This window comes from Erinaceus europaeus, chromosome 18 (assembly GCF_950295315.1).
Source record: "Erinaceus europaeus chromosome 18, mEriEur2.1, whole genome shotgun sequence".
In the NCBI taxonomy this organism is placed as follows: Eukaryota; Metazoa; Chordata; class Mammalia; order Eulipotyphla; family Erinaceidae; genus Erinaceus; species Erinaceus europaeus.
Genome location: NC_080179.1, coordinates 19,924,995 through 19,943,369, shown reverse-complemented (window position 1 = coordinate 19,943,369; position 18,375 = coordinate 19,924,995). Strand labels below are relative to the sequence as shown.

Here is an 18,375-nt window from a genome sequence, read left to right as displayed (position 1 = left end):
TCTTTAAAACAGATAAATAATGGCATCTAATATGACTGTGAGGAGGGAATGGATTCATACAAGCAGTTTTTCTAGAAAGGTACCTAACTAAGAAATGTTAGATATTATTATTATTTGTTTTTCTATTATAATCATCATCATCATTGTCATCATCATCATCATCATCCAAAAAAGATATGCCTCTCAGGAACGTAAAAGAAAATAATTTAGGACCGGGCAGTGGTACACACATGTTACCACGTGCAGGGACCTGGGTTCAAGTCCCTACTCCCTGTTTGCATTTGGAGCAAACTTCATCAGTGGTTGAACAAAGCTGCAGGTCTGTTCCTACCCTCCTCTCTCCTCCCCTGACCTCTTCTCCTCTCTTCTCCTCACTTTTCTTCTCCCCATCTCTATCAGATTTTAAAAAAATATTTATTTATTTATTGCCTCCAGGGTTATCACTGCACTATGAATCCACTCTCCTGGAGGCTATTTTTTTCCTTTTGTTGCCCTTGTTATCATTATTGTTGTTGTTATTGTTGTTACTGCTGTCATTGTTGGAAAGGACAGAGAGAAATCAAGAGAGGAGGGGAAGACAGAGAGAGGGAGAGATAGATAGACACCTGCAGACCTGCTTCACTGCCTGTGAAGCAACCCCTGCTTACAAATGGGGATCCAGAGGCTCGAACCAGGATCCTTAAGCCTGTCCTTTGGCTTTGCACTATGTGCGCTTAACCCGCTGTGTTACTGCCCAGGCCCCTCACATTTTTTTTTAAAGGCAACAGTTTAATAAGGTTCTAGTAAAAACTTCCATACAACTCAGCTTAGACACTAACATACCTGGTCCATTATAAAAAGTATGCAGCCTACTTTGGGGTAGTGGTTACTAAACACTCATAAAATATAGACCAGTCTAGCAGCCAAAGGAAACATGTGCCAAATGCCACAAGTCCTACCAGAATGGCAGCATGACCTCTGAGACCAAATTCCCACTGCATCAGCAGCACAAGTTGAAATCTCGTGACTACTCAATGACTTTCCAGAGCTTTTCTGTAAAATCAGCTGACTGCCTTGGCCCTCCTCCCAGCAAGCAGGTGTAAATATCACCACTACCACCATCTCACCAAGCACTCTCTTGGCAGGGGGTTTAAGAATTAAATGATCCTTGGAGAATGATAATTTTTCTCAGTTCCAGAAGTCTAATTATGGTAAAATATTCTGAAAATGTAAAACACTAATCCCATACTCTCCAAAAGTAATAAAAACGTAAAGTTCTTAGGTGGGGAAAAAAGGTTGAATCCTCCCTTTGGAAGGATAATTACCTTTTAAAGGTGAATTAATTATTCAGGTTATTGAGCTACAATAATTTCTAAAATATGAGTATAAGAAAAAAGAAAGGAAAAAAGGAAGGAAAAAGGGAAAGAAGGAAGGAGTGAAGTAAAAACAAGACATAATCATGAAAGAGTCAGGGTAGGAGAAAGAGCTTTTAATTACTAGTTGAAGGATGAAGAAGAGAGAAACATGATTAAGTGGGAATTAGAATTACTAATAAGTCAATATATACTGAACCATATTACACTATTAGGTTACTTGGAACATTCAATTAGGGTAAAATGAGCAAAGAACTGCAAACTTGCAAAGAATACCCGTTAAACTTTCTAACTGTGAACACTTAAGTAACTCACAAGAGAATCTAGGCAAGCGTAATCAGGGGACTGAAAAGGTGCGAGGGACTCGTCCTCCAAGACTTAAAAAGTCATGCTCAGCAACTTCCAGAGGTGTGGCTACGGAGTAGGGGCCTTTTCAGACTCCGTGCCTCATAAACTGAAATCAATAAATTAAAATCAACTGATAACTCAGCAAAACACAACCAGGCTCTCTCCAAAAACTCACTAAGCCACAGGTGAGTAAAAACATAATGTGGTCAGTGAGTGGAAAAGGGGTGAAGAAGAAATTCTCCCAACTTGGCTCTAAACCAGAAGTAAAGCAGCTGCGCGCATTACCTGGAGCAGGAGAGTACCAAGGATAGCATTCTCGCTGTCAGTCCAGTGCTTGGCAGAATCAGCATTTAGCTACTGGACATCAGGAGACAGAATTTGGGGGTCTACTCCCAACCTGCTGCTTCCTATTCTGCTATTCTGGGATTAAAACATTTTTCCTTTCTGAGTCACTGTTTACACTCTTCTCATGTCTCTCTTTTCTTTTCTTTGTTATCTTTATCTGTCTCCTCAATCACAAGTGAGTGATTACGTGAAAAACCTACATATAGTTAAAAAGCCCTCTGAGGCACAGTTTAGTGGAAGGATTAAATCTCAGTCTTTCCTTTCCCTCTGACCCACATAAACGTTAACTCACATGCTACTTCCACCTAAGGTTGACAACTCACGTCTGTGAACTGTAGTATTCCGAGTAATTCCCAGATCATATGAAATTAGATACGAAAATACTCCTTTGAAATTTACTTTAGTCACTTCCTATGTAGAAACATGATCACTGTTGGCATATATGTACAACATTTCTCCATAATTTCTCAACATTACATACGTATATAACATTTTGTGGTTTTAGAAAGCTCTGAAACTCACTGCAAAGTGTTCAGAATTGGAAAAACACTATTTCCAGCTCCACAGCCGACCTAAAACCAAAAGAAAAAAATATGAAAAGGTTAAATTTTTCTTTTCTTTTTTAAAAAAATATTTATTTCCTTTTAGTTGCCTTTGTTGTTTTTATTGTTGTAGTAGTTATTATTGTTGTTGATGTCGTCGTTGTTGGAGAGGACAGAGAGAAATGGAGAGAGGAGGGAAAGACACAGAGGGGGAGAGATAGACACCTGCAGACCTGCTTCACCGCCTTGTGAAGCGACTCCCCTGCAGGTGGGGAGCCGGAGTTCGAACGGGGATTCTCACGCCGGTCTTTGCGCTTTGCGCCACGTGAGCTTAACCTGCTGCGCTACCACACTGACTACCTAGGTTAAATTTTTCTTCACCTATGCTAGATGTTATATTAAGATAAGAATTAAAAGCCAACTGCATATGAAGGTGGTTTCTAAAGTTAAACACAATGCAATAAACCAAAAGAATATTGAGAAATCTGACTATGAAAAATGTTTTAAAATCACCACATCAAAACTCCAAATAAATCAAGTTAAAAAAAGTGACCTGGGGGGTCGGGCAGTAGCACAGCGGTTAAGCGCACATGGTGCTAAGCGCAAGGACCGGCATAAGGATACCAGTTGGAGCCCCTGACTCCCCACCTGCAGGGGGGTCGCTTCACAAGCAGGTGAAGCAGGTCTGCAGGTGTGCCTATCTTTCTTCCCCCCTCTGTCTTCCCCACCTCTCTCCATTTCTCTGTGTCTTATCCACAACAACGACAGCAATAACAACAACAATAATAACAGCAGCAATGATAAACAACAAGGGCAACAAAGGGGAAAAATAGCCTCCAGGAGCAATGGGATTAGTGGTGCAGGCACCGAGCCCTAGGAATAACCCTGGAGGTAATAAATAAATAAATAAATAAATAAATAAATAAATAAATAAATATATTTTTTAAAAAGGGCAGTTTAAAAATAAGTAAATAATAAAAAGTGACCACTTTTTTCCCCCTAAAATGTCTGCTTTAAAAAATAATTTGTGGGAGTCGGGCTGTAGCGCAGCGGGTTAAGCGCAGGTGGCGCAAAGCACAAGGACGGGCATAAGGATCCCGGTTCGAACTCCGGCTCCCCACCTGCAGGGGAGTCGCTTCACAGGCGGTGAAGCAGGTCTGCAGGTGTCTATCTTTCTCTCCCTCTCTCTGTCTTCCCCTCCTCTCTCCATTTCTCTCTGTCCTATCCAACAACGACGACAACAATAATAATAACTACAACAATAAAACAACAAGGGCAACAAAAGGGAATAAATAAATAAAATAAAATATTAAAAAAAAAGTTAAAAAAAATAATAATTTGTATTGGGAGTCGGGCTGTAGCGCAGCGGGTTAAGCGCAGGTGGCGCAAAGCACAAGGACCGGCATAAGGATCCCGGTTCGAACCCCGGCTCCCCACCTGCAGGGGAGTCGCTTCACAGGCGGTGAAGCAGGTCTGCAGGTGTCTTTCTCTCCTCCTCTCTATCTTCCCCTCCGCTCTCCATTTCTCTCTGTCCTATCCAACAACGACGACAACAACAATAATAACTACAACAATAAAACAACAAGGGCAACAAAAGGGAATAAATAAAATATTTTAAAAATAATAATAATAATAATTTGTATTACAAATGGTAAAGGGAAAATTTTACTGGAAAAAAGAATAATAAGCAAAAATAAATAAATAAAACACAAAAGTACAAGTGACTTTTAAACATCTGAAGAACCATTTATTTAATTTATTTAATAATCAAGGAAATATAAAATTTAAAAATGCAGAATTTTGAGCAGTGAAACAGAAAGCAATAAAATAAAAGTATTCCAACAAATAAATGAAGGTGTGGTGAAAGAGATAGATACTAGTTGTTAACTGATATTAATACAATTTCTTAGAAAGCAATTTGGCGGTATATCTTAAGAGTGTTAAAATTTTATAAAATAATGAACTAGTAAACTTGACCAAAGAAAAGACATTAAAATGTATATCCAAAGAAGTTTGTTGTAGAAAACCTGAAAACAATGTAAATGGCCAGCAGTGTTAAACTAGAGAAGTAAAATTATTGTGCTCTGCACAGTTAAATATTTTACAGCCGTGAAAATGTTTATAATTTTTAAAGATATGGAAAACTGCTTATGATATGCTAAACTTTAAACAAAGAAACCTCCCAAAAAACAAGTTCAGCATAGCTCAGTGACTTATTTAAAATAGCACAGACTGAAGGAGAAAAAAGTCAGTAAAATGTTAGTAGTTTTAAAATTTCTCATTTGTAGTATTGTTTTGAAATATAGAAAGTTGGGGACTGAGTGGTGGCACACCAGGTTAAGCTCACATAGTACCAAATGCAAGGACCCTGGTTTGAGCTCCAGACCCCCCCAACTTCAGGGGGGTCAATTCTGTCCAAAACAGGCCTACAGGTGTCTTTCTGTCTCTCTCTCCCTCTCTATCTCCTATGCCCCCTCAATTTCTCTCTAACCTATCCAAAAAAATGGGAACAGTGGCCACAGGAGCAGTGGATTTATAGTGCAGGTACCAAGCCCCAGCGATAACCCTGGAGGTAAATAAAATAAACAGAACCTCTGCCCTCTCAAAAAAGAAAAAAGTCAACACTAGATTTCAGCAAACGATCTCACTTACACTTCATGTAAGACAGAGATAAAAGATAGAAATGAACTCCTAAACTTTATTGCCATTTAAGATTTGAAACAGTTTTGAAATTAACACAAATAAATTAAAACCACAAACTTAAAATCTAATTGACTAAAGATCTGAATACTCTGGGGTATAGATATATGATGGTGAAAAAAGACACACACTGGGGGGTGAGAGTGTTTTACAGATGAGATATTGTACCCACGTGCCAACAACTGTACTGTAAACCATTAACTTCCCCCCTTAAAGTGATTGGGGGGGGGGGAAGATATGAGGACTTTAAGTGTTTTTAGGCACAAAGTATATGGAATCTTAATTTAGAGCTGGTCATTCCCACCTCCCTCCAGTTTGGGATGGTTAATAAAGTAACACAGAATGCACAGCTTAAAATTGTATGCCACCTCCCATCTTTGGCTCTGTAATTCAGTACCTCTAGAATTCTGAATGTGGCCTGGCTACCAGGGAACAAGTCCATCTTCAGAGATCCTTGTCTGTGTTCTTTTGAGTCAAGGTTGGGAAAATCGGATCTTGCTTGAGTTGGATCGCCTGAGGATTCAGCACTTTTTTCATGACTTTTTTCTTCAGGCATAGTATGGCAGTAGGTTCTTGAGAAATGATCTGCAACACTGGTCTTTGGACGACTCCATGATAATTCTTTTGTCTTCTCTTCAGTTTTCTGATCACTGGGAAGAATTTCAGGAAATTCCCTCAATAGCCAGTTCCGATCTTTGAAAAATTTATTTTTATGAATCTTATAAAACATGTCCCAATATCTATTAGCTTCACTCTCATACTTAACTGAAAGAGAGAGAGAAAAAAAAAAGATTTATCAGACTATGAATTGAAATTACTATGTTACCATTTGGATAATAAAATTTATTTACTGTTTTTGCTTTAATGACATGCCAGAGAAGGAGCCTAGAGTTTCATACATGTATGATAGTGCAAAGCTGAGTCATCTCCCTGACCCATTTTTTTTTTTACTCCATTTCTTGAGAACGAGAAAGAGAAAGAGAAAGAGAGAGAGGAAGGATGAGAGAGAAATTAAAGTACATCCCATCATTCTTGGAATTTCTGTGGTGTTCTTCATGGTGTAGTCCTTTGGTACCGGGGATGGGACCCAGAGGTTCATACATGGTAAAGCATGCACTCAGTCCCATGAGCCAACATACTAGTTTTCAACTGCTAAATATATTCAGTAATTACTGTTAAATATATTGAGTTTGGGGGCTGGGAGGTGGAGCACCTGGTTGAGTGCATGTTGCAATGCACAAGGACTCAGGTTCAATCCCCTGGTCCCCACCTGCAGAGGGAAAGCTTCACAAATGGTGAAGCAGGGCTGCAGGTGTCTGTCTGTCTCTCTCCCCCTCTACCTCCCTCTTCTTCTCAATTTCTGATTTTTTAATCCAATAAATAAGTAAAATACATATATTGTATATAAAATATATATTATATATTCATATATAATATATACATATATTATATATTCACTTACAAATAAATTATATTTATCACTGTGTATATATTATAATATTCCACTTAAGCCAAAGCTGAGCAGTGAAAGTGCACTGGTTAAAAAAAAAAGTTTAAAGTTTATATTATGATAATTTTTATTCATCTGGATTTCTTTTTCACCTCTGAAGGTTAAAACTACAGTTTTCTCTTGAAGTGGATCACTGTGTGGGTTTTTTTTTTTTTTAACTCCATAAATCAGCTTCTATATTAGTCTGGCCAATACATTTTTGTAAGGACTATAATCACTGCATACAACTTTACAGTCTAATCTTGGAATCTTAATAATCACATTTCTACCAATAAACTATAGGGATTTTTACTATCTTAAAGAAAGAACATCTCACTTTCTATGTCTCTGCAAATGCAATTTCAACAAGAAAAGTGTCTATGCAAGTCAATAATAAGAAAGGAAAATGTGGAATTATAAATGACATGGTTTTAGAGCAAGAATAGTGCACGGAAATCATCTGCATCAACTTCCTTGCCCCAGGCCTGTAAGTCTGTCACAAGAGGACCAGTGTCACATCTTTTTATTTCTAGAGTCTGATGCTACATCATTCTGCCCTCACTCCACAAGTTTCTCTTTCAACTGACATCTCCCAATGTGAAACTCTAAGGGTAATTTATGGTGCCATTTTAAAAGAGCTGTTAATTTATGATATTCTTTAAGAGTTCCATGGTTTCAACAATTTCAGAACTATTAGCAATTCTCTGCTTTCTTTCTCTTTTTCCCCCATATCTTAAATTTTAAAATAATGCATGCATTCCCTTCCTCCATCAGTCATTCTATAAACATTTACTGGACACTAATATGTGCCAGACCCAATTATTTTTAATAATTTATTTATTTTTATTTTATTTTATTTTATTTGGATAGAGATATCGAGAAACTGAGAGGGAAGGGAAATATAAAGAGGGAGAGAAAAGTGAAACACCTGCAGCCCTGCTTCACCACTCATGAAGCTTTCCCCCTGCAGGTGGGGACCAGGGGCATGAACCTGGGTCCTTGCACATTGTAACATGTGCGCTCAATCAGGTATGCCACCAGCTGGCCCCTAGGAGAATAATTATTTTCACTCATTATAGACATATGACTTTTTAACAGTGCATTCAAATAATAAGCCCTTTCTGTGTATAATTATATGATTTAATATTAGTAGTATAGAACACTGTATGTACAACACAACTTTTTTCCAGGAGGGCCAAGAATACATGCATGCGTACAAAGAAACACAAACGTATGTGGAGACATATATTTAGATTTTACACACACACACAACTTCTGGAAAGATAATCCCACAATCAGAAATACTAGTTGCCTTTAAAGAGCAGACAGAATGACTGGTGAACAACTTTGAAGGAAAATTTTTCCAGCTGAATTTTTATCTGTCCCCCAAATAAATCAAATCAAATCAAATCTAGTAGACTCACTGTTTTCATTAGCCCCCCCACTCTTAGGAAAAGCAGTTGCCTACAGTCAGGACCATGTTTGGGTCACAAAGCCAGGTTAGAGTCCTGTCGTAAAGTCTAGAGTTTTCCTTTTCTTGCCATTTTTATGTTTATGGCCTTGTACCATGGATCTCCACCCATCTGGCCACAAAACTTCCTTCCCATCAAGGCAAAACTCTCTGGCAGCAGGACTGCTATAAAGAAAGAAACTCCCTGCTATATTTAAGGTCTAAGAGAATTATGTGGTATGGAAGTCCAAATCCTGCTCACATCTGCAACAATGGAAGGAAGCCTATTTCTGATTAATCTACAAATGTTGCATTTTTATGTTTAAAACAGTTCTATCTCTACTTTAAAAGAGGGGACCATACCTGATATACCTGTGTAAGAAAACAAAATAACATTCTGAAAAATCACACTCAAGAGGAATTAGGGAACTGTCAAATTTCCCCAGGGTCTTTAAACTTTCTCCCTTCCTATTAAAACTCTATTTGTAACATACTATGCTAGTAAAAAACTCTTCTGCCTAATAAAAATCAACCACCTAAGGAAGACTTACACGTAATGAAATCTCAAGTATCTGAATTTCCAATATCAAGCTACTTGTGAATGAGTTTGGGTTTATCAATAACTAGACTATAGTACTAAAATTTAAAAAAAATAAGGGTTATCTCTAAAGCCTGCCCAGGCTTCAAAAAGTCTATATATTTTTCTACTAAATCCACAAATATATATATAATATTAAATGTTATCAGTTCTACAAACTATAAAATCTTGAATCAGACTGCTGTCACAAATATGAGCCTGTATTACTGTTTCAATTTCTATAATTCTAAAACTATGTGTATATATAGACAGAATTACAATTTCTATAATTCAAGAAAATGAATCTGAAGTGAGGAGATTAGAATCTGTTTCAGACTCATAGGACTCCTCAACTCCATATCAGGTGGTGCAACTCCTAACAAAGCCACAGAACCTAGATACAGATCAGGGATACAGAACTCTGGTGTGGGAATTGTGTGGAAATGTACCCTTCTTATCCCATGGTCTTGTTGATCTTTATTAAATCAATTTTAAAAAACGATTAAATGTCCATAGGTGTGGGGGCTTACTGCTGGGCTCTCAATTCTATTCCACTGGTCAGTGTATCTATTCATGTTCCAGCACCAAGCAGTTTTGATGACAATGGCCCTATAATACAATTTGAGATCTGGGAGTGTGATGTCTCCAATTCTGTTCTTTCTTCTCAAGATAGTTTTGGCAATTCTAGGTCTCTTCTGGTTCCAGATAAACATTTGTAGCTTTTGTTCTAGTCTCCTAAAAAAAATTGGGTGGGATCTTGATGGGGATAGCATTAAATTTGTAGATGGCTCTGGGTAGTATATTCATTTTGATGATGTCAATTCTTCCAACCCATGAACATGGAATATCTTTCCACTTCTTTGTGTCTTTTTCTACTTCCTCCTATTTATTTATTTATTTATTTTAAAACCATAGTCACTCTGGTTTATGGTGAAGTTGGAGGTTGAATCTGGGACTTCAGTGCCTCAGGCATGAAAGTCTATTGTACAACCCATGAAGCTACCTTCCCAGTTTGGCTCATACTTTTAATCATTACAGCACATTGCTTCCTCACACAAAATCAGTATTAACCCCCTCCAAAATATCTCTGAAAATAATCTCCAATTTTCTGATTCTGCACCTTCTTTATGAAGCATCAGGTTGAAATTAAAATGTTAGCATGACTCATAGTCAGTATAAGCAACTTGCAAAAATAATGTTTGAGTGAACCTTCATAAACCAACAGAAATACAGGATTAATTATTGATAAATCCCATTCTTGAATTAAATAAAATATAATCTGTGCAAGGTTATATGATGAGATTAGGATGAGAAATGAGAGCACAAAATGCTACCCAAATATAAATGGTTTGTAGTGTACAAACAAAACCAAACAGTAGTTAAGATGGACTAGGATAAAGGTTAATGCGTTGGAACTTTTAAAAACTGGTACTTTTTCAAGTTAGGCTTTCAACGATGTCTCCAATCACTACTAGCAACTCTGAAGCTCCAGCAGTGTATGGCAGTTCCTTAGACCCCACAGAGAATTCAATCAAACCCATAATTACAGTTATGGAATAAAGTAAAACAGCTTCAGGTTATGATTTAATCTTTTTGTTGTTATTGCCACCTGGGTTATCACTGGGGCTGACGCCAGTACTATGAAACCACCACTCCCACTGGCCATTTTTTCCTTTTTTTCCTATTTTATTCAATAGGACAGAGAAATTGAGAGTAGGGGGAGACAGGGTGTGAGAAAGACTGACGCCTGCAGACCTGCTTCACCACTTGTGAAGCATCCCTTCTGCAGGTGGGGAGCTGGGGCTCCAACCCAAGTCCTTAATCATGACTATGTGCTCTTAACAGAGTTTGCCACTGCCCGGCAGATTGAATTTCCTGAACTGCAAGATAACAGGGGAGCTGGAAGAGGTACTTTCTTTTCATGAGTGAGAATTTTAGTTTCAACCTGTGGTTTACTCATCTCAAGTCCAGGTCTGTAATGATAAAGAGTATAGTGTGAAGAAGTCGGTCCTGTCTGTCTAGTCCAGCTGAGCTGCTAAACGGGGAGAGTAGAGATCAATTTTTCTTGGAGGGACACTTTTTTTTCCCCTTTAACTTTCCAAGGTTAAAGAACACGAGTTAATTGCTCTATGCCAGTGGCAGTAAAAGAGATGTAGTGATCTGCTGAAACAAAGCCAGATGCAGCTACTTCTCAATTATTCACTTATTAAATTCAATACTGCTGAGGGGGACAAAGACTATGACACACCAACCTACTTAAATATTCAGAATTCACTCTGAATCATACTGAATGTCGCAACTAAGAAACTGAATTAGAACGCTTATGTATCTGACATATATGATGATTAATAAGAATTATGAAAATTTATTCCAAGTTGCAATGTAACAAAAAGCAACTTAAAGTTATTTTTGTACATCAATTATGCAAAATACTTGAGTTATCAAGATTAAAATTTCCACATGTCACTAGTAAAGCTCATTGTTTTATAAAGGAAAATGAAAAGTTACGAAATGAAAAGCGTCTTTCTTGTGTCAGGGATATAACTCAGGGTGGATCACATTTCACATGTATGAGGCCCTGGGTTTGGACATAGACACACAAAAAATGAAAATAAGGAAATTTATCTCTAAGAGCATTGTGTGATATTTTAAACACTTTAAGCCAGCTTATAAACAAGTGCCTGAAAATTATCAACACACAAATCTTTAGCTACTCTTTCTTTCCTTTATTATTATTAAGCAGTTACTTTATTATTACTTTACATAACACATTCTCCAGTGGTTAGGTACTTGCAGTATATTGAGATTTTCTTGTCACTATTTTGTTTGACATAGACAACTCACTCTAGGTAGGCAGTTACTTACAAATAAGTTTTAAGGCAAAAACAGCTACTTTCATTACCGAGTTTTAAACTCATCATATTTGCTAGATAATCAGCTGAGATGTAATCCATACTGGAGATGTTTTAGGAAATTATAAAATATAATCATGTTAACTCAAAAACCTGCCAATGTGCCTCTCCCTTTTCTCTGAATCAAACTGATTTTAAAGGAAATATGAACTATAATAAAAATTAAAATAAATTACCAACAGGAAATGTGGAATTAAAAAATAATCTGGGCATCTAACTGAAAGAAATACTGCTAATGAGAGTCTGGATGTTGTGCATTTTAATTACAGAAATGAAATGCAAAGCTCCCTCCAGCAAAAACTATTATTTGTGTAGGATAAGTTTTTATTTTCAGAATTGTAAGGATGTTTCCTGGCTTCACTTGTCACAAGCAGCTCAGACAATGAGAAATGGGAAGTGGGAGTGGCATGAGAGACTGCCATAAACAGAGACCACAAGAAATGTGCCCAAGAGTTGGTCAGCCTCAGAGAACAGCCAGTATTTCCTTCTGGTGGCATTACAATAAGTGAGATAAGATCAATAAACAGTGCTCATGCCTTATAATAGCCTGTGTAAGAGAGAACTTTGTGACTGGGGGGGGAGGAGCTCGTTCAAAGAGAATAATGGCATTTAACTGGCACTGGGCAGAGAACCAGATTTGAGCTTTCTGTGGGTTACCACAAAGTTTGAGGTTAGAACTTTTAAATGGATCTATTACACTTTGACCCATATTCGTTGGAGACATTAAATATCAAATCAGAAGCCTCATCATGTGCTTCTGCAGATTAGTAGGTCAATGATCCCTTGGCAGATGCTGGACTGGGCTGCTGGATAGGTATTTCTCCCTAGTGTTGTCATGTCCTGTCACTAACATGTTGCTCAGAATGAAAGTCTTCCTTCTGGCTTCCTTCACCGCTGCCTCAGTTGTTGCTCTGTGCTTTCCTGCTTCAGTGTAATGAAATGGTCACCTTCCTTGTGTGTTTCTCTCTCTGTTGCAGATCTGACCATGTCTGACATCCTAGGCAATGAGCAGTGTTAGAGAGGGGGCAGAGAGATTGAGCAGAAACCTCAGTAACTTTGAGTCATTTCAAAATGGAATCTTTTGTTCTGTGTCTCCACAGCAGCTGGAAAACTCGCTCAGAAAGAGACTGGACATGCTAATAAGCAAACCAAATGCTTCAAAGCAATAACTTCAGTCCTCTCCAGCCTGCCTTTCCTGCTTCTATAGAGAGAGGCCAGTCACCACCTTTCTATTTCAGTCACACTATGGTTCTGTGGGAACTGTCATTTTCCTTTACTGCGGTTTCCAAGGCCCCAAAATAACCTTCTCATTAGCTTCACTCAAGTTCATTGTTAACATAAATAGGTCAAAGTAGGCAGCCATGTACAGCACACTTTACAGGAACATTAGCATCACTGCTCAACTATTTATGTTCTAAACAGAAAATATATATATATTTTTAAAAAGCACCATCAAAAGTCCTGGTTTTTCATATTATCAGGAAATATATTGTGGATAATTTTTAACTTCCTGGAAACAAATTAAGATGACTGATAACTTTTAATTCAGTTTAGGCTGCCAAATCCAGGTGGTCACTAGCAGAAGCTTGAGTAATGTGGAAAATATGTCTGTGCAGCTGTTGGCAAAGAAGCAAAATTATACTTCCTCGGAAACAGTGTAACAAGAGTTTCTGCAAAGGAATGCAAAATGTTGGCTGGTTTTGTAAGCAAAATTGCCACTGGTATGCGCCCTCAAATCCAGTCCCATCACTCCCTGGCCGTATCCCACTCAGGGATTGCATGGTCAGAGCTCATAAAAATAGAATGGCACTGCTGTAGATCAGGTGGTCTTCTCCCCTGTCCACCCTCCAAGATATATGCATGCTTTAAGAATGGAAGAGAACTAGCTCTCAGGATTAGCAAATGATGCCAGAGGATACGATAAAGCAGTCTGTCCCCTTTACTGGCTGAGGGCAAATGACAAGGGCTATCTCATTAACTCAGTTTCCATAGCTACTTTCACTTCAAATTGTAGCCTCCATTGTAGACTAAAGCCACTGGAGCAATAGCTAACTACTAATAGAATTGATGTTTTTTTTTTTCACTATGCTTCATGGAAGAATGCAAATATCTTCCTCTGGGGAGTTCCAAGACAGCTGATCAATCTGAAAGCAAAATTATATCTTAAGGGTTGGCAAAATGTGTCTAAGGAGAACCACACAGTACATAGTCTTTGTGGGCTACATGTGATCTCTGCTGCAACTAATCAGCATTGCAGAAAAGCTCCAAAGTAGTCATAGACAGTGTGTTAGCAAAAGTTGTGTCTGTGCTCCAATAAACCCTTCGTTTACAAAAACAGGCAGTGAGTAGATTTGGTCAATTAGTGTCATTTGCTGATACTGGCTTTACTACTCTGACAATGACTGAGAAAAGATGACCCTCAAATTGTCCTGTCAAAGCAATCTGTACTGCTGGAAGCCATAGCAGTGGTTGCTCTTTGCAGAATCTGAAAGCTTGGAAACAGTATTATATTTGAGACAGAGCATGAAGAAACTTCTGGGTTACTGGTCACATTCTGCTTCATGATGTAGATGCTGGGAAAATTTGTTGAGCTTTGTGAAACTTCTTTTATGAGTTCTATACATTTCTGTGTGTATTTGGTAGTTCAATAAACTATTTTTTAAAAGAACTGACTCACTTTAAAGAAATTTATTTTTAAAATTAAGTAAAATAAGGGATCGAGTGGTAGAACACCGTGGTAGAGTATACATGTTACAATGCACAGGGACCCAGGTTCAAGCTCCAGGTCCTTATATTCTGTTTAACTAAATGCCAATGGATATGTGGCTTCCTTCTTTCTTTTGCCTATTGTGAGTAGGGGTGCTGAACACTGGTGCACCCAGTTGAGTGCATGTTACAATGCACAAGGATCTGGGCTCAAGCCCTTGGTCCCCACATGTAAGAGGAAAGCTTCAGGAGCAGTGAAGCAGGGCTGCAGCTATCTCTCTCCCTCCTCTCTCCCTCTCTCTGTCTCTCTCTCTCTTTTCTTCTGCCTCCAGGGTTATCGCTGGGGCTCAGTGCCTATACCACAAATCCACTGCTCCTGGAGGCTATTTTTTCCCTTTTGTTGCCCTTTTGTTTATTGTAGTTGTGATTGTTATTGTCATTGTATCATTGTTGGATAGGACAGAGAGAAATCGAGAGAGGAGGGGAAAAAAGAGAGCAAAAGAGATAGACACCTGTAGACCTGCTTCACTGCTTGTGAAGTGACCCCCCTGCAGGTGGGGAACCGGGTTCTCCAACTGGGATATTTAAGTCAGTCCTTGCGCTTTGTGCCATGTACGCTGAACCCGCTGTGGTACTGCCACCCACCCCACTTCCCCCTTCTCTCTCAATTTTTCTGTCTCTATTCAATAATAAATAAATAAATATTTTAAAAGAAAAATCATTTGAGAGGAGCTAGACAGTGGTGCACGTATTACAATATGCAAAGACCTGGGCTCAAACCCCGTGCCCTTGCCTGGAGGAGGGAAAGTGAGAGGTAGAGTCAAGATGGCTGCTTGAAGACAACATCTTGGTTGATTCTCCTCAAAATAATCGCTTCAAATTCTGGCAATTCTACATGGAAGCATGATGTCCAGGCCAGTAGGAGAGAAGCCATAGAAGAGAGGACAAAGAGAAACCATGGTGGGAAATTACAACCCATCTATGAAAATTGCCAAAAGGGTGCTGAAAAGGACAAAGGAGAGCTGGGTGGTGAGTATCCCACTGAACCCCCCAAAACCATCCCCCAGGCCAGAGGTGGCTTATTTGGGAAATAGGAACAGCCCAAAAGAGCCCCCACCTCACCCTGCTTGGAATCAAACTCCTCAAACAAGATTCCCAGGCTGAACCTTCCATGTGAGCAGTGAAGCAGTGTTGCAGGTTTCTCTCTTTCTTTGTCCCTCTTTATAACCCCCTTCCCTCTCAGTTTGTCTCTATCCATTAAATGAATGAATGAATGAATGAATATTTAAAAAAAAGAAAAACCATCTGAGAATCCTGCTGGGGTTCTCTTATAAATGACTCTGGGCTCTTCTTGTTTTTAAAATTCCTTCTGTATTTTAAATTTTTTTTCCTTTACTGTTTTAATTATTGTATGTTATGCTGTGTTTCAGTTTGGGTTTATTTTGTTTGTTTGAAACTCTTAGGGGAAATTCTCAACCTTTTTTTTTTTTCTTCTTTTACCAGAGTTATTGCTGGGGCCCCATGCCTGCATTGGTTCATAGCTCTAAGTGGACTTTTTTTTTTTTAAGGTAGAAGGGGAATGAGAGAGAAAAAAGATAGAGAGACAGTGAAGAGAGACATCTCAGCAACACTCTACCACTCACAAGGCTTTACCCATGAATGTGCTCCTTTGTGGTGGCCAGGGTCTCAAACCTGGGTCATCTTGCATGGTAAAGTGTGTGCTCTACCAGGTGAACTATTTCCTAGGCTTCTCAGTCATTACTTTTTATTTTTTGTCTCCAGGATTATTGCTGGGGTTCGGAGCCTGCGCTAGAAATCTACTGCTCCTGGAGGCCATTTTCCCCTTTTGTTGCCGTTGTTGTTGTTGTTATTATTGTTGTTGCTGCTGTCGTTGTTGTTGGATAGGACAGAGAGAAATGGAGAGAGGAGGGGAAGACAGAGACGGGGAGAGAAAGACAGACACCTGCAGACCTGCTTCACCGCCTGTGAAGCGACCCCCCTGCAGGTGGGGAGCCGGGGCTCCAACCGGGATCCCTACGACTGTCCTTGCGCTTTGCGCCACGTGCGCTTAACCCGCTGCGCCCTTGCTTCTTCCAATAAACATTCTGTTACTTTCTCCTTTTTTCTGGCACACCTGTGATGTCAATGTTGTTCCTGTTTATTGTTGTCTCATAGCGTTTTTATATTATCTTTATTAGTTTTAGTTCTATTTTTCTTTTTACGTACATTTTTCTGGTTTCCTCTACCCATCGTTCTGCTTATCCCTTTGAACTTTGACTTTTGTCTTTCTCCTGGTGGATTCTTATTGTATTCTTTCTCTTTCTGAAATGTGTTGTGATTTCTCATACTTTCCCCTCATAATTTCTGACTTTATGGAAACTTTCTTTCAGTGAACTTTTCGTTTTAGTGAGCACCATCAGGACTATAGCTTTAAAGTTCTCTTTTAAGAAGCTTGGGGGAGTCGGGCGGTAGTGCAGTGGGTTAAACGCATGTGGCACGAAGTACAAGGACCTGAGTGAGGATCTGGGTTCGAGCCCCGGCACCCCACCTGCAGGGGAGTCGCTTAACAGGCAGTGAAGCAGGTCTGCAGGTGTCTATCTTTCTCTCCCCCTCTGTCTTCCCCTCCTCTCTCTATTTCTCTCTGTCCTATCCAATAACGACTACATCAATAACTACAACAATAAAACAAGGGCAACAAAAAGGAAAATAAATAAATATATATATATATATTTAAAAAAAGAAGAAGCTGATATGGCAGGGAGTCGCATGGTAGTGCAGCGGGTTAAGCGCAGGTGGTGCAAAGTGCAAGGACCAGTGTAAGAATCTGAGTTCAAGCCCCAGGCTCCCCACCTGCAGGGGAGTCGCTTCACAGGTGGTAAAGCAGGTCTGCAGGTGTCTATCTTTCTCTTCCCTTCTCTGTCTTCCCCTCCTCTACATTTCTCTCTGTCCTACCCAACAAGGACAACATCAATAACAACAATAATAACTACCACAAGGGCAACAAAAAAGAATACATAAATATATATTTAAAAAAATAAAAAAAGAAGCTAACATGGCTCTGTTGAGTTGGGGTTTTCTTCAAGTTGCCGTCTTGGTCCATGGTAATTCCCCCTGCTTTCTCATTATGTTTGGTGCGCTATAAGGACCTGAACCTGCAGGGGTCTGTGTTTACATTAAGTCTGGGCAATGACCAGCGCTTCACAGTCACAGTGCTTAACAGAGGCTACATTCCTAACCTAAGGTTGAGCCAATCTGGGTACTGGTCAGAATTCTGAAGTTCCAAGTGCTCAGCAGACTGTGGGGAACAGAACCTGTGAGGTGGTGGATTTGAAATGGAGGCTCCTACTAGAATCCACCTCCAGGTTCTTCTCTTATGAAAACTGAAATGCGTTACGGTTTCCATCTCTACAGAAGTCTTAAATAAGGATGCCGATATGTCCCACCTAGTTTACAACTTTCAGTTCCCCACTGTTGTAAAGTTGTAGGCACAAAACCATAATCAGATCGGGGTATGGGGTGCTGAGACTTTGATACAACCTGTCCCCTGCAAATCAATTACAGTCCTGTACAACTGAGATCTCTTCCTGATTATAGTTTGTTGTAATGGTGAGGGGCTTCCCCCCCCCCCCCCCCGAGGGAAGATATCTCTGTGAACCTACTGCCTGGATGCTCACCTTTTGTCCTACACTATGGTGGCTTGTTTGAAATTCAGGTCTTTTTCTATGTAGGTTTTCCTTGTATTGCTGTAGTTTTGCTACTACCGTTGGCAGAGGAAGGCACAGGTCCTCTCTATTCAGTTACCCTGGTTCCACTCTTTCCTGCTTTCGATTCTTTTGCTTATCTACCTGGAGGAATACTAGATCATATGGTAGTTTCATTATTAATTATTTGAGGAACCCTCTTTTCCATAGAGGTTGTATTATCTTATGATTCCAACACTGCATAAGAATTTTA

The 18,375-nt window shown here is 39.2% G+C and overlaps 1 protein-coding gene across 3 annotated transcripts in view; it reads right to left on the bottom strand.

Moving 5' to 3' along the window:
* Positions 1-18,375, bottom strand: part of METTL8 (methyltransferase 8, tRNA N3-cytidine) — a 94,155-nt gene that overhangs the window by 15,272 nt on the left and 60,508 nt on the right. For all 3 annotated transcript variants that reach the window (XM_060177722.1, XM_060177720.1, XM_060177723.1), the window contains exons 4-5: positions 5,685-6,052; positions 2,568-2,617 (exon numbers count right to left, since the gene is read on the bottom strand). In XM_060177722.1, coding sequence (XP_060033705.1) covers positions 2,568-2,617; positions 5,685-6,052 — 418 coding nt within the window. The remainder of the gene's footprint in view (positions 1-2,567; positions 2,618-5,684; positions 6,053-18,375) is intronic.